This window comes from Pararge aegeria, chromosome 10, assembly GCF_905163445.1.
Source record: "Pararge aegeria chromosome 10, ilParAegt1.1, whole genome shotgun sequence".
NCBI classification, from domain to species: Eukaryota; Metazoa; Arthropoda; class Insecta; order Lepidoptera; family Nymphalidae; genus Pararge; species Pararge aegeria.
In genome coordinates, this window is record NC_053189.1 from 8,028,551 (window position 1) to 8,045,343 (window position 16,793).

The window sequence follows — 16,793 nt, forward strand, 5'->3', positions numbered from 1 at the left end:
CGCAAAGTCTAGTATAAGATTATTTTTCTTGATATTTTGAAGTAGGTACAGAAAAAGAGACTCACGTTGCACCTGTACTCATGAAAATGTGTGGCGACCAAGATACAGACAGACAGACAAAAATGAAAAAAAAATACAGTTTAGGCTTCACTATCGATTACAGAGGGCTTTCTAAAAAAAAATCTCACTTGCCCCTAGACGAGAAACTGGGTACGCCCATGCCTGTACTTTCTACGGAGTGGCGCCCAGGTTGGGAAGCCCTGATCTAGGCCGTTAGGTACATTATGAGTGTACTTACCGACTAGGGAAGTGCACATTGCATACGTTGAAAACATGCTGAAATCCACTTCGTTCCAGTTAAACCTGTACCGCGTGAACAGATACATTACTGACATTTCACCTGAAATAATTGAAATGCATATTTTAGTGTGTTATTAGTTACAGCCTAAAAGAATCGAAACATTAAATTAAATTTTAAAAAATTCTGTGCAATGCACACAAAGCAGAAGTGAAACTTCTGAAAATTAGGCTACGAGAGATTGAGGTTGCAGCAGAGATAGCTTAGAGGCTTCGTTTTCACTTTCGGAGGCCCGATTTCGAATCCGAGCACCTCTAACTATTCAAATTTATGTGCGTTTAAAGCATTAAAAATATCATTTGCTTCAACGGTGAAAGAAATTATCGTGAGGAAGCCGCATGCCTGAGAGTTCTCCATAATGATCTCAAAGGCGTGTGGAGTCCAACAATCCCGAATAGACCAGCGTGGTGGACTACGGCCTAAACCCTTGCCATTGTGGGAGCAGAACCGTGACCTGTAGTAGGCCAGTAATGGGTTGATATGATTAAAGATGATGACAACACTGTTCAGTTTTCATGGTAACTAAAACAAAATGTGTAATGTACCCCTTCCCATTCGCTCCTATTCATTTATGTGTTTGTTTCTTTATCGGGACGCATTTTATTTTCATTGAGTTTTAAATCACAACGATTATAAAGAGGTTTCGCTTAAAGAATCCGAAAAGGGTAATTAAAGAAAACTTCTGCTAAAAAGATGACAAAATTCATAAGAAAGTTATCGCATCTAAGTCACTCTAGTAGGTTTCCAGGAAACCTTACATCGTCCCATTAAGGCTGTAAAACAGCTCCGGAGAATAAACTCCTGACATAATATACAAATCTTAAAGAACATAAGCATAAACAATTCGTGATATATCTACCATATATCTCATTGATTTGTGTAGCTGTTAGCTTTTGTATAACTTAGTAGATTCTTTTGTTTTCATTAAAGGACTTTGAAACTATTGATAATCTATGCTATCTTTAAGTTTCCTACATTCACTTTACTAAATATGTATGTTTCTACCCACTTAGTAGGTATAACTTATATACATTTTGGATACCAACAAGGTGTAGGTATATTTATCAATCAAATAATCCAAGTATGCACTAACTATTGTTACTTATACATAACAGGATGTGGTATTCTCTGTTGACAAAAGCGAAGTGGCTAAGTGTTTATCAAAACAAGAAAAATGCATAATAATTCGTGTAGGGGTACCTACTTCAGTATTATTTTAGTATTACCTACTGTTAGGTAAGTGTTAGTTACTTTAAGGAAAAACTCAATCTCTTTATGTATGTTTAAATATGGAGGTATGTTTCTATACTGCTCCACAACAGGTTCAGGATATTAACCCATTACCGGGCCACTGCAGGGCACGGGTTTCCTACACATAAAAAGGCTCTACGTATTCCACCACGCTGGCCAAGTGTAGATTGGAGGACTCCACACGCCGCGCCGTTGAGAACGTTATATAGAACTCAGGCATGCAGATTTCCTCACGATGTTTTCCTTCACCGCTGAAGGAAGTGATATTTTAATTGCATAAAACGCACATATCTTAGAAAACTTAGTGATGCGTGCTGGGATTCGAACTCGGCACCCCGAAAGTGAGGCCGAAGTTCTAACCACTAGGCTATCACTGCTTCAGATACCTAATAAGGGGGCGTTCATAAAATACGTGAGATTTTTAAGGGGGGGGAGTCCAGTCAAATTTCATCTAATCTTATGTTAGAGAGGGGGGGGGGGGGTGTCTCGGCAAATATATTTTTTTTCTGATTGAAACAAAAGAATAAATGCAATCGTAATACAATTAAGATCATTCACTAATTCGTTTGAAAGAAAATAATTTTATTCATACTTCAACCTTATACATCTACTGACTGTCAAACCACCATATTTGTTTTATACCATTTGTTTTTTTCTTTTTACAATAACAGTCCAACGCGTTTACGTAAGAAAGCCACGTTTTGAAAAATCTCACGTGAGATTGGGGGATGGGGGAGGGGGATGAATAAAATCTCACAGAATATTTAAAAAAAAAAAATTATGGACGCTTCCTAAACTGTTATATTAAGATTAGATATAAGTGAAATACTTAGGTAAGGTTTAACAAATATTTATCAATGGCATATGATAGTCGACTGCTAGACTAAAGGCCTCGGCCAACGGGAGGGTTTGTCTATCGTCACCACGCTGATCAGACGGGTTGGTTGCAGTACCCTCTACTGCAACCAACCCATCTGATCAGCGTAGTAGCGAAAGAAGTCACTGCTCCCTGTTCTCCGTTACAAACACGTCTTAATCACCTCGTTCGACATCTCCAGGTGACAAATATTTTTGATCTGTCACGATACGGCAAAAACAATATTAATTTTTGTTAAAACACACCGGTATAAGATACTTTTTTTTATCACGTAAAAATATAATAACATCATCTTCCGGTTCCAGTAGAGATATTTCGGGCTTTTATATTCCTCGCTCTTAACAATTTCCTGATTCCTCATGCGGATTTTTATTATTGGTAGGTTTATCTTCTCTATCATGACGGATATTAAATTTCTTTGCTTTTGCCTTGCTTAGAATGTCTTTTCCTTGAGCACGTTTTTAAAGCTGTGTTTCATTGTTTTATTGCTGGGTCATTGCACGTGAAGTAAAAATCTATCAAATTCCGAAATTGTCGCAATATAATCCCTATAATACATCGTGGCTATTCACACACATTTCTGTGAGTTAGTCGGAGAGTTAGTACCATTAGTTATCGTAGAGTTAGTCCCAAAACTTATCGTAGAGTTAGTCCTAAAACTTATCGTAGAGTTAGTCCCAAAACATACCATAAATGGGTCCTATAACAACACAGAGGACTACAACAAGCATGATAACCCGCAGCCTGCGGTTGTTAGGGCCGGTCTTGAACGCAACCATCAACGTGTCCTTGACGTATCGTGTGTCGAAGAAATCCCGCAACCACTCGCAGCAACCGTTGGTTTTCTTCTGTAAGGAAACAAAGAACAGAATTGATTTTTACTGATTGAATTAATTTAAATATTATACAACGTGTAACTAAATCAAAAGAAGCATATTTATTTTTCCATACGAACTTATTCAAAACATTCTAGATTATTATATATTCATTATTATATATTAGATATTCATTACTTACGACAACCCTATTGAAGATTAAAGACCGAAACGTGCTTAGTACCTACGCTATGCGACGCGTACCGAATAAAGTGACAGCAGTCACTTGATTTTACTTTTGCACTTCATGTACGACAGGACATCATGAAGGACCTTCTTAGTCGTTTCAGTCTTGACAGACTGGTCGTGGTCGTCATCTGGGTTTTGTGGCTCGCTTGACAATACTTCGCCACTCTTCTCTAACGGTCATGAAGGACAGTATCAGTGAAAACTATGGCAATGGTTTACTCAAAAACTATTAGCGTTACGGTTTCACAGATAAGTCTCAGGGGCAGTAAATAATGTACTTCTATAGCCTCTAAAGTATTATTTCGGTTTTCATTTATAAGTTGTAAATATAGATATCTGTAGTTCGTTTAAATTATGTATCTACCTTCTACACTGTGTATCTTAATTATTTATCGATACATATGTTTGTTTTTATTTTTCAGTTTATGTTAGTTTTAAGTTATTATTATTATAGTTGTTTTTTTTTTAGTTAGTTACTATAGTATTCATTAGTCAATGAAAATGTTTAAACAATGTGTTAAAACATATTTAATACATCGCGACTACTATACCATTGATGAATTTCATAATGATAAGGTTGCTCAGAAATATCCAGCTCCTCTTAATATCTTTTACTTAAAATTAATGTTAAATTGTAAATTTTTAGAAACGAGCAACTGGAGTTTCTTGCGGCTTCTTCTGGGTAGTGTCTGCTTTCCGAACCGGTGGAAGAGTCACTAAAAACAGACTTGACGTTTCAAAAGTGCTTATAGAGTCTACTTGAAATATTTGAATTTCGAATTTGAATTTAATTTTGGCATAGACCCGCCACGCTGGCCTGACGGTGCTAACGATAATTATGATGTTCTCGAGAATGATCAGAACCGGCGGCTCAATATACACTCCATGTGTACACAACACCGATTTATTCAAGTATTGGTATTTCATAAAATAAAACCTAACCCATAGAATTAAGAACATACGGAATCCTCATTCTCAGTGAATCTCATATGCAGTGCATTGTGTCCAAGAGCAGTGAAAACGCCCCGCCACATACAAAGCACTAAACTAACGTGGCAGTTTTAAGACGTTTACTTATGATTATATACGCAAAGACGATGCTCTTAATTTGCAAAAATACGTTATCCGTGGTAGCCAGACAAATCTGTAACCCGCGACTTTTCCCACGATCCGCACCGCTGGACCCAAGCGGCAAAAGATAATACCAATGTGTACCTAATACAAAACATTACCAAACTCGGGAATCAAACGTAGGACCGTGAGCAGATAACTACTGAATGCGATAACAGCGTTGATAGCAAATATGATTCTCATTATATCTATGTGTTGAAGATCCTCTTGTTGATAAGTGCTGAAGTTGCATAATTGGCGTTGACCTTTTTCTATTGTGTTCTTAGAATCATAAATTCTACGAAGCCGTTATAAAGCAATTATATAATAGAACCTACTAATTAATCCTCCATATTATACCAGGGCTCAGATTGTCTGTTGGATTCCAGGCGTAATACAATCTCAAGAAAGCAGAAAGAATTATAGCCTTTATTGTCACACATTTGTGTTAGACAATTTTTTTTTTATTGTAGTAATTATTTACGGACCAAGCTAATGGTCCACTTGCACTTGGTACGCAGAAAACCATGGCATAAAAACATGTTGCTCTTTGGACGTTCTACGACGTCCCGCCCTGTGTCTATCAACCCGAGGTGTAGATTTTAAGCCTCACATATATGCCTTAAATTGCACCAGATACCACGTCATTCAGATCGGTACACAGCAAAGCTGCTTTACGGAAGTCATAATTAATAAATATACTACGACAATACACACATCGCCATCTAGCCCCAGAGTAAGCGTAGCTTGTGCTGTGGGTACTAAGATGACTGATGACTATTTTTATGAATAAAAAATACATAAATACTTGTAATATACAGATAAACACCACGGCCCTGAAAAACATTCATGTTCATCACATAAACATTTTCCATTTGTGGGAAAGACAGAAAGCAGGGTCGCTGCCCACTACGCCAATACATAATACAATACCATGGCGGTAGTTGGTACTTCCCTTCAGTCACCTAGAGACAGTATACAAACGCTATATTTTGAGGAGGGACAGAAGCTAAGTGTTTTGTTTTTCAGTAATATGATTTCCGCCTTAAATAACCATATTATCAGAAAGGAAAATCCAAAGCAAGCAAGCTGAAAAAATGCTAACATTATGCGCGTGCGCTGACTAAATGGTCCAAATGGTTTAAATTATTTAAGGGGTGGAAAGCTTTATATTCGTATATTTATTTTGAACACCCACAAAACTTTACTTTACTGTAAAAGCGACTACGATGTGGAATACACTCCCTGATGACATTTATGAGACTCGTCTCACGAGGCACTATTTGTCAGTATATATGTTAATACTGTATATATTATTATATTTAATATCTGATTAAATTTTTAATGGAATTTTTAATGTGTAAATCTATATAATGATTTCTATTGAATTGTGATTTCCCGGATTGCCTTATTCCGTTAGTTTAGGTAGCCTGGACGAGATCACTTTTAACGATAACACCTTTTGCACTTTATATATATAAGAAAGTGTTTCCCGTGTGTATGTCCTATGTTCTACAATAAAGTGGTTTAAACAAATTAAAAAATTTAAATTAAGTATAACAAAATTTTAAAAAGGTAGAACAAACAAGGTATTGATCCTATAAACTTTATCTGTTTACAAATCGAACCACTTAAAATATGCTGAATAATCTGGTAAAAACTAGACAAATATTTATGTTGAAAAATCAAACTATTTGTCTAGAACATCTGAATCAAATACCCAGAGCATAAGGCCACGTCCTTCCTTTCAAGCGAGAGTGACATCTGAGTGGGTCAAGTTGATGGACCTTTTTTTATTGTTATGCTTGACGATCTTATTTAGTCATTGAACTCGTAACCTATTGTATAACTGAAGATGACACTCTACCCTCTTTCAAGGCTGTTTCCTATTGCATGTATCCAGCGGCATTCCTAGAGTTTTGAAGATGGGCAAGCCCTAAAAAATATACTAAAGTGTGTCGGACGTACGACTTTTAGACACGTTAACGAAACCCAGGAAACGATCATGAATGTCGTTATCTGAGTAATACCTAAGAATTGTGAATCGGGGGTTACGTGATGTATCCGATATTATACTGAGCCTCTCTCTCTAAAACAAAAATATAAAAAAAAAAACATAAAAGACGGCCTAATAAAAAAGGTCTCAGACAAACTTGCGCAATCAAAGAACCTACCACAAACATAGTTCATCATCACGATCAACCAATCACAGGCACGAGTAACAGAAACCCCTCTCAAAATGAGAAGGGTTTTGGCTGTTGAGTGTTCGCTGGCCAAGTGCGGTGAAACTGGGTCAAAGTTTACTATAGCAGCATAAAAACGATTAAGGTAGGGATAGTGATAAAGCAATAATTCAGACATATGTTCACACGCACACACATACACGTGTAAACAATATATCAAGGCATTACAATTAATGTCAAAGTCAAAGTCAAAATATCTTTATTCAAGACTATACGATAAAAATATTCGAATGTATATTGACTAATTTTATAAATTTAAAACTCTCTGCCGCGATTGCCAGAGAGTCGCAGGTTCAAATCTTGTCGGTTCCGAAAATTTTAATATGCATTTTAAATTTATAAAATTGATAATTCCTCCAAGTGTAGGTAAAAACACTAATAAAAATTATAAAAATTATATTGACTAATGGTTTCTAGTCTTACTACTTTCTCTTACATTTATAGTACCCTCTTTCAAAATGATCTTTTATGTAACTAATGATAAAATTAGTGAAGTAGGTGCCTTTTTGTAAAAAAATAGGTTAATCTTTTCTTTTTTGTTTTTTTGTGTTAATACCACCAACGACGTTTGAGACCATACTTATAACACACTACCCTATCCTTTGCTACGGGACACGTATAGTGAATACAAACTGACCATCTACTCGTATTTTCGCTTACGAGAATAACACTACAAAGTACAGACATTTATCTTGGACATTTGCTATTGTTGTTTGTTTGTGCGTCACAACGCGTCTATTACCATCGATCGTTGAGATAGCTACCTGATAAGGCTTAATTACTAATGCAGTTGTCATAGATACAAGAATACAATCTAACACTAATAATTAGAAATAAACAAGTTCATCTGGTAACCACTACTTATTAAAATTATATAGAAAAGGCAAATCAAGCCACACCCTTACAGGTTTTCCCGCTACAATCTTTAACTTCATCATCACTTACCACCAGGTGAGAATGAAATCTAGGGGTTACTTGCAGTGAATTCAAAATATGGATTATTTACATGAAAGAAAGAAACAAAATATAGAATACGTACCACACAGAGGTCAGTCCTTTTAACTTCTTTAATCCTATAGTATCCATATATGAAACTCAAAACGTACAGAGTCGCACTCAATGAGAAAACACCATACAATCCAATTTTTCGCACTAATATACCACTAAGAGCTGCACCCACTGGCACTCCTACAGAATAGAATAGATTTACTATTCCTATTCTCAACGTCCTCTGTTCCTCTGTAGTCACATCCGCTATATAACTGAACACACCCATAAACATCGTAAACCAGCCTCCGGTCAAAGCTGGGAATATTGCTTCAGTCACAGCAGCAGCTTCCACAGGCAGTTCATAGAAAAAATAAGTGTTCACTATAAGTCCTATGCTGGTCAAAAATTCGCCAACAATCGGAAGCAGCATACAAAACTTCCTCTGCCCAACTCTGTCACTGTATGCGCCAAGAAATATTAATATCCCGCACGGCAGGAATGATTGGAGCACTGTTTTCCACCCAGCTACAGATGCCACTAATGTCTGGACTGCTTCCTCTTCCAAGGTGTAGTTAGATGTTTGCCGCTTGGTTAAAGCATCACAGACCTGATCGCCAAAACCCAGGTTAACTCTACAAGCCTTTTCCAAATATAAGTTTTGTGTAGCTAAAGCCGAAAGAACGGAGGGCATAACGTAACATGCTAAAATCGGTTCAACCGTTATCAAGGACATCATAAGTCGGGCCTTCTGAAATATATTAAGGCCCTTTAAACTGTCATCGTCTTTTATTTCATTTTTTTCAAGCGCTTTTTCTTTGTCTATTTTATCTTTGATGAAACTATTTCTAATAGCGTCGTTTGCAATTAAGTTATTGCCTCCATTAGCCTTATATGATTTTTCTGTGGCATTTATTTCTTGCGGGGACTTTTTGTCGTCACGCAGCATGATTCCGGATCAAGAAACTGAAACAAAAAAATAACTCTTTTAACATTATGTTCATTTACTTGCATACATTATTTAAGCTAAATTTTAATTCCTAACTATTAAGGTTTTGCAAGCTAACTCGTTGGTTGTGTAGTCAGCAGATTTACTTTGGTGTTCACATTTTAGTACTGTGCAAAATTATTAGGTATTGAGTTTATCCTTCAAGGAATTGTTATTACCACGCCGGATGTTTTGTTTCGTCCACCCTCGCGTTTAAGCACGTTAAGTTCCGTTTGTCGATCGATATCGATAGAGTCAGCTCCGCTATCATCTACCACAAGATATGATTGTAAGATGTTGATAGCGGAATAGAGCAAGTGCTGAGTGTCTTGCCGGCTTCTACACGGTGGAATCTGCCTTCTAAACAAACAGATTTGAAGTTTTAAAAGTTCTTAGAAGTAGAATGAATTTTAATCGTTAAAGTTTTCTAATCCACATTGGTGCAGCTTTGAGGTTCAAGGTGTAAACCCTTCTTTATCATTAGAGATAGGGCTAATGGGACATTAAAAGGCTGAAAATAATAATGATTATGACACAACTTACTGATGATGACATAATTTACTTGAAACAACACGATTAACTAGCTTCCCTTTTTTGGTAAATATTCAGTTCACTAACATTTGTAAAAAATGAAATTGTTATGTTTCAGCTACCTAAAAATTTTCCGTCCACAAACTTTTGTACCTCTGATTGATAAATGCTCTAATGCCGCAAAAACCGGACGTTGTAATCATCTCATGATTACTGCGTGCTTGTTGTAATCGTCTGAATGGACAGAATTAACTTTACCTAGTCGTAATGTTTTTATTTTACTCGTGTCTGTAATATCGTTGTTGCCAACTTAGTCACGGAATGTGAGATGTTTCGCTTTTTGTTTCTATTAAATCATTGTAAGCACATCTGTTAAACTAGATACGACACGGATGTTTCTAAATGATTATCTGAGTGACGTCAGTTTGAATAGAATTTAATTTAATGCTTGAGCAGTCTGCAGTACCTATGCAAAATTTCCGGTAATATTGTACCGGTCGGCGTTTGTGAATGCTGCTATCTATTGAATGAAACTAAATGAATTTTGGCAATGTATTTGAAAACATGATTGTGACATATGTTTATACAGAATTCGGAACAGAATAAAATTAATCATTTTAAAAAGAAACAACAAATACAAAATTGCTTCAAATTTACATTGTCAGAGACTGTCAATACAGAATCTGAACTAGTAATGCAAGGATGATATTATAATACAAAATTATTTCCGTCACTACCTGACGGACACGCGCAATTTATTTTTAATAATATAGACTCTCGCTTCTCAGCATACACACCTGAATGTAAGTGATGTTGCTGCCTCAGATGGATTGCGATTGCCTATTCCCTTCGTTCGGATCCATGATTTATGAAATACATAACAGATCCTTGCGATTCTTTGCAGTTCTTTTTAATAATAATGATTATCAGATGAAGCAGATGGTCCACCTGATAGTAAGAGGAAAATCATCGCCTATGTTTTTCTTAATTTAATGTTTTTGTAATAATATTGTTTACTTGATTTATCATGTTTAATGTTTATGGGTAAAGCCTGACATAAATAAATAAATAAATATCCTACGACAATACACACATCGCCACCTAGCCCCAAAGTAAGCATAGCTTGTGTTATGGGTACTAAAGATTACTGATGAATATTTTAATGAATTATATATACATAAATACTTAGAAAATACATATAAACACCTAGACACTGAAAAACACTTATGCTCATCACACAAACATTTTCCAGTTGTGGGAATCGAACCCACGGCCTTGGACTCAGAAAGCAGGGTCGCTGCCCACTGCGCCATTCGGCCGTCAATGCCTGACATAAATGATTATTTACAGAGCTACACTTCGCAGGGCATGCTTGGAAGAAGTCTTGCAACGTGCTCTGTGCCTATCAATTTAAGGTGGACATGTTAAGCCTCATGCATATCATTATACCGGCAACCATGCCCTTCAGACTCGAACAAAGCCCTGCAGCAATGCCGCTTGGCAGCAGAAATAAGCATGGAAGTAGTACTTTCCTGGATGAACTCTTACACAACACTAGAAGCTCTACCACTACTACTACTACTAGGAACTACACAAAATGCTTTATTACCAGCTACTAACACTGGTTCTATGGTGGAAAGGTGTTGATGGTCCAATTTCGACAGTCCAATAATATTGTGATTAGCAGTTCCGCTATTTTTAATGTCTCAGTTTTGGATTTTCGGACATCCACTGGCCTTAACAAGAGTTAATAATGGTCTTCTATGAATAAAGAGACAATTAATTTTAGTATTCAGCGAAGTTTCAAGCAAATACTGAAGAAAAAAAACAAGTTATACTTCTTTGACATAACAAGATAAAAATACTATGAGACATAATTGAAAAAATTGTGACATAATAAACATAATTAAATTTGGAATACTGATAGATTCATTATCGGACAACCAAGTTTCACTCATCATTAAAATTTGAGATCTTTGTACAATTGAATCAATTAAATCATCCGGAATCATTCCGGTGACTGACGGAGTCTGAGACTCAAACTTTGACAATTGAATGTGTACACTGTCAAACTTCAGAGTGTCAGTTTTTTGTGACGGCGCGCACGCATCGTATAAATTTACTCTCATCATTTTTACCTATCGCGCCAAAAGAAGTAAAATTTAAAAAATCCTTTAGATGGATAAAAAGTGAATGAAATCTTTTAGGGTTCCGTTTTTCCTTTACGAACAACTTTTACTTTTATCAACTAAATATAGCTTCAATGTCTGAATAATAAGTCAAAAGACAAACGAAGTTTCAATTATTTTATGCGCCCGTTTTTTAAGGCCATTCGCAATTTAGGCATTGTTAGTTTCAGAAGAGTTTTAATCTTATACCGTTACGTGATAGTGTGAAAACTCATGTGCTAGCTACAAATATTCTTACCCTTACTATTTCATTGAGTATTTAAATCAAGTAGTTGTCGACGAATAATAAGCTGCTCTTGTAAGAGCAGAGCTTTTTTGTATTTTTCCAAAAACATGGTTTATTTTAGTTATATTTCATATAACATTATGAAAGATGTGATTACTGAGTACAAAATAAAAGTTAAACTGATTATCTATAATTATTTTATGTGATTTGGAACAGTTTGAATTTTAATTGCGTATTTTTGGAGCAGTCTACCCTATATTTTACAAAGTTAAATTGTACGCGGATACGCAAGCATTGTATGATGAGCCTTGAGGACATCAACACAAGAAAGAGCTAACAAAAACTATATAGCAGTGTCATCGCAACGGCCTCGCGCGCCGATTCCGTATTCCTTATCAAGGTTGCAAGAAAGAGGACTTGTAAAATAAAAACTGTAAAAAAACTATCAATGGGCCCTTAAATTTTATACTTTTAATAATTCATCCATCTATATAATAATAAAAAGAATACTAACCTAAACTTCTATAAAATAAATATATTGCGACCTATGCTTACACAATGTCAATGATTTACATCTTAACAAGCAAAAAAATATTTGTCGAGTCGGTGAATAAAAAATAAGTTTTATATAGAAACATAGTAATAAAAAATGCAATAATCATGCTTAATTTTAATTTTTCGACCACTATTTCCACTTAATACATATTAGGGTCCCCACATCCAAAGTTTAAAACTTAGGATTTGATAAAAAAATGTTTACTTTTGTATTGTAATCAAAAACAGGACTTAAACCAGGGTTATACCCAGTGTTAGTTCATTAATAGATATACTCAGGAGGATGATGATGATCATACTTTCTGCTGCAAAATAATATAAATATATAGGATGAAGTGAGTTTGTAAAATCATAAAATCTTACATCTGGAGCATAGAATATATGCAAACGCGACTTGGACAATGACACAGAGGGAAATAGAACTGCTAGAAGCAGTCGAAATGTGGTGTTGGCGCCGAATGGAGAGAATAAGCTGGATTTAGAAAATTGGAAAATAAAGAAGTACTAACTAGTGTCTAGAGTAACTAGGACGTTAAAAACCGAAGAGGGAAAATGCATTGGCCACATATTGAGATATGATGAATTTATCACAAATCGAATTCAGGGAAAAGTAGATGAAAAGAGTGGAAGAGGACGTTCGAGGTTGGCTTTTGTGGGACAAATAAAAATAAAGTTTGAGGTGGGAACTTATAAAGAGTTACAAGAGAGGGTTATGAAAAGAGAAGGTTGGAAAAGGCTATACCAATAAGAGCCTAGTTTTTAAGTTTAAGAAGAAGAAGAGTTTGTATTTATATACATACAGAAATACGCACGTAAAATCTACAATAGTCCGAGTTACTCTCCCTACACCGAATATAATACAAGGCACTACATAGCAAAAATCTATAAAAGCGGTCATTTATAATAAATAGACCATGTCCCCAAAAACAGCATTTTTTAGTAACCCTAACTGGTTTAAGGAACCTTATTAAAGACAAGTTACTAATATATATATATATATACTTGATAAAAAGTCTTAAGAACAAGAACTGAATAAATATTAAGTACCTACTTAAAAAAGCAAGTAGCAAAACCAAGATTCTTAATTTTTAATTATTGTACGAAGTTTTAATTTTTGCTTTGAATATTAACTAGTCGAATGCTTGTTAAAACTTACAGGCCTTCATGATGCGTATTACATACTAGCTGTTTCCCGTGGTTTCGCGTTAACGTCTTAGCCTAATGTTTTATTCGCCAGATACCTTAGTCATAGACGTATACTCTCCATACATCCCGTAATAATAAATAATTATTATCTCCTAAACTACACGACATACTGAACAAAGCAAGGTTTATATAAGTTTATATAAGTTTTTCTTGATATCAAAATGACTTTTTTTAAGGAAAATTTATTGTATGCCTTAAAATTATGATTGAAAAATATTTTTTAATTTAAAAAAGGATTCGATACAAAATCAGTTTTTGAGGCTTTTATAGTTTAATAGTTTCAGATTTTTTTTAGGTAAACTAAAGACCTATGTTTTTGTAGTACCTATGTGTACCTAGTATTACGAATCATTTAGTTAGCCCATATGGATAAAGATACACCCAAGTGCGTTTTCTAAATCTTATTATTACCAAATTAAAATACGGCTCATGCAAAATATAATTATTAAAATCGGTTTCGAAGTGTAAGAATTTATCGATAAGTACAAATAAACAAACAAATATTCTTCTTTTTAATGAATGAATGAATGAATTTTTATTGTACACCACATAAACATATAGAGAAATTATAAATAACAATTTAACAAAATCAACAGCGGCCTCATCGCTACATAGCGATCTCTTCCAGGCATCCAAAAACGTAAAACACAGCTCAAGTAGGTGGTAGAAATAAACATATATATTATAATAATTTTAGTATAGACTACGAACCATCGTTATTATTGTATTAATTTCCTGCTAGGAAGCAATTTAGATGTTTGCCGATGTGACTTCCAAAAAATTGCAGTCTAAACCTTGACACGCAAAAATACAGGAAACAACATTTAAGTTTTTTTGTGAGAAAAATTACCTAGGTCTTGACTACATAGAGACGATCTTCGTTGTTGACCTTCAAGTATGAGAAACTGTTTTTGAGATTTAAAACGTTAGGGGCCTATAGCAGATTCACCACACATAGCACAGTGTTAGTACTTTAGTAGTCGTAACTTTGGGTAAAATTTACGTGATAGTTTCATAAACCATTTCAATTATTCATATATTCATCACTGAGGAAATTATTACGTAATCATCAGTTTCCCTACCCGATTTCGGCCACGGTGGTCAATCTCCAGCAGGGCTAGCACAGGGGATATAATTAACTTTTCCACCTGCTAAAGCTCCCATGGAATAGGAGCCACCCTTGTTTATTATTACACATATATTATTTGGATATTATTTCCACTGGTGTGCCAGTTCTCTGAAAGTTTATAAAGCTGTGGGAGAAGATAAATTTATATCCTTTCCCCGGGGATATAATTGCCTCCTGCCTGTACTAGCCGTGCAGAGAGATATCTCCAACCACGCGGTAGATACGAAATTACATAAGGGCGCAAATAAAGGTGCACTCTCTATTTCCTTTTTTTTTCAATTTTTATTTGTTTATAATTTATGTAGATTCGTCAAAACCTAGATATAAAATAAACAAGCAGCCTTTGCAACATCAGGAAGAACAAATCCTCCGTAGCATAGGCTAGCGCATTAATTCATTCATTGTAAATATAGTATCCATTACTTTGAATCCAATTTTTTTTTTTTAACCCAAATAAATAAAACAAATTTGTTATTCTTATCCTCTCACTCTTCGTATTCCAAATTCAAATTTAAATTCAAAAATGTTTTATTTATGTCGACCTTATCACAGGCACTTATTAAGCGGTCATACATAGTCCTATGGGACGGTGGCTCGTACAAAACCGGAAAGAGATTAGGCGAAGGACCAAAAGCTAAACGTTTTCGTCCAAAGCATGGGAATGAATAGCCGCCAATTTCCGAACTCCGGGTGAGGATGGAAACCAGTACCTCTTGAGTCGAACATTCTCCCCACTAGTCTAGTGCAAAGAATTTTGAAGACAGTAAAGAATTTTGTAATTAACTTATGTAAAAACAAAAATGCAGAGTTACGAAGAAGGTTATTGTTTTTGTCTTAGTAACATTCAACATTGGCAACCTCGACATTATATGTGTTCGTATTTATTACTGGTAATCTTAGATTGATCTTCGTTGCGAATTGTGAATGCAAAATCATTACACACGTAACTATCTAGGATCATACCGTTCACTAGGTTTTGGACGTGCTTCAAGTGCACTGACCTTGTCACCAATATTTGATTACCAACTGCAAATATATATAACGACCTGTAATCAACAGCGAGTCCAATATATTATATAAGTATATTAGGTAACTTTTTATGAAATATTAATAAGTACGACTATTAAACCGAGTTTAATTGCGACATCTGATAACATAATATTAAGTTATTAGCCTAGTTGCTCAGCGCAGAAACACTATTGTTGGCAGTTGACGCCATCCTACGCGGGCATGTCTTTTGTTGTAGTTAGTTTAGGTTGTATTGTAATTTCTGCTAAGTTTGGTATATTATTTACGCTTGAACACAATAATTAACACTATATGAATAACATTGAAGCGGTGATAGCGCAGTGGATGAAGCTCGACTTCACTTTCGGGAAGCCGAGTTCGAACCCCAGCACGCACTTTTCTAAGTTATGTGCGTTTTAAGTAAATAAAAATATCACTTGCGTCGACGGTGAAGGAAAACATTGTGAGGAAACCTGCATGCCTGAGTGTTTTACATAATGTTCTCAAAGGTATGTGGAGTCCACTAATCCGCGTGGTGGACTACGGCCTTAACCCCTTCTCATCGTGGGAGGAGACCCGTGCCCCGTAGTCGGCCGGTAATAGGTCGATATGATGATGATGATGAATGACATTATTTGGTATCTACGTTATCCTTCATTTCCTATGACGGTGTTTCTTTCTGTTAGCAAAATGTGTCCACAACCTTCAAGTCACACTTATTTTTTATAGTATTAATTTTAAAAAAGATGCTTAGTGGAAAACCTATAAACCTATAAACAGAGATACACTTTGCAGAACATGCCAGGAACACGTCCTAGAAGTGCCGCTGTTACATAACCCCTAACACTAGGTTAGCTAAGTTAGGTAAGTTAAGCTTAGTTTGTAACCTATCTATAATGTACCTATTTATAACGTACCTATCTATACTCCTAAGTATGATACTACCGATAGTTTTATCATTAACAACTTAGCTATTATCATTTGTTTTTACTAACCTCTAGACCTAATTATGTACATTAATTAGTAAATAAGTATACTTTCGCCCTAATGTAAATAAATGATAAGCATCCA

The 16,793-nt window shown here is 35.3% G+C and overlaps 1 protein-coding gene across 7 annotated transcripts in view; it reads right to left on the bottom strand.

Annotated features, from left to right (window-relative positions):
* LOC120626821 (solute carrier family 46 member 3-like) overlaps positions 1–16,793 on the bottom strand; it is a 39,682-nt gene that overhangs the window by 4,640 nt on the left and 18,249 nt on the right. Inside the window, exons 1-4 of one of the 7 annotated variants that reach the window (XM_039894580.1) lie at positions 9,668–9,688; positions 7,943–8,856; positions 3,175–3,334; positions 299–400 (exon numbers count right to left, since the gene is read on the bottom strand). In XM_039894580.1, coding sequence (XP_039750514.1) covers positions 299–400; positions 3,175–3,334; positions 7,943–8,839 — 1,159 coding nt within the window. In that variant the 5' untranslated portion in view covers positions 8,840–8,856; positions 9,668–9,688. The other 6 variants (XM_039894577.1, XM_039894575.1, XM_039894578.1 and 3 more) reach the window with 6 other exon arrangements.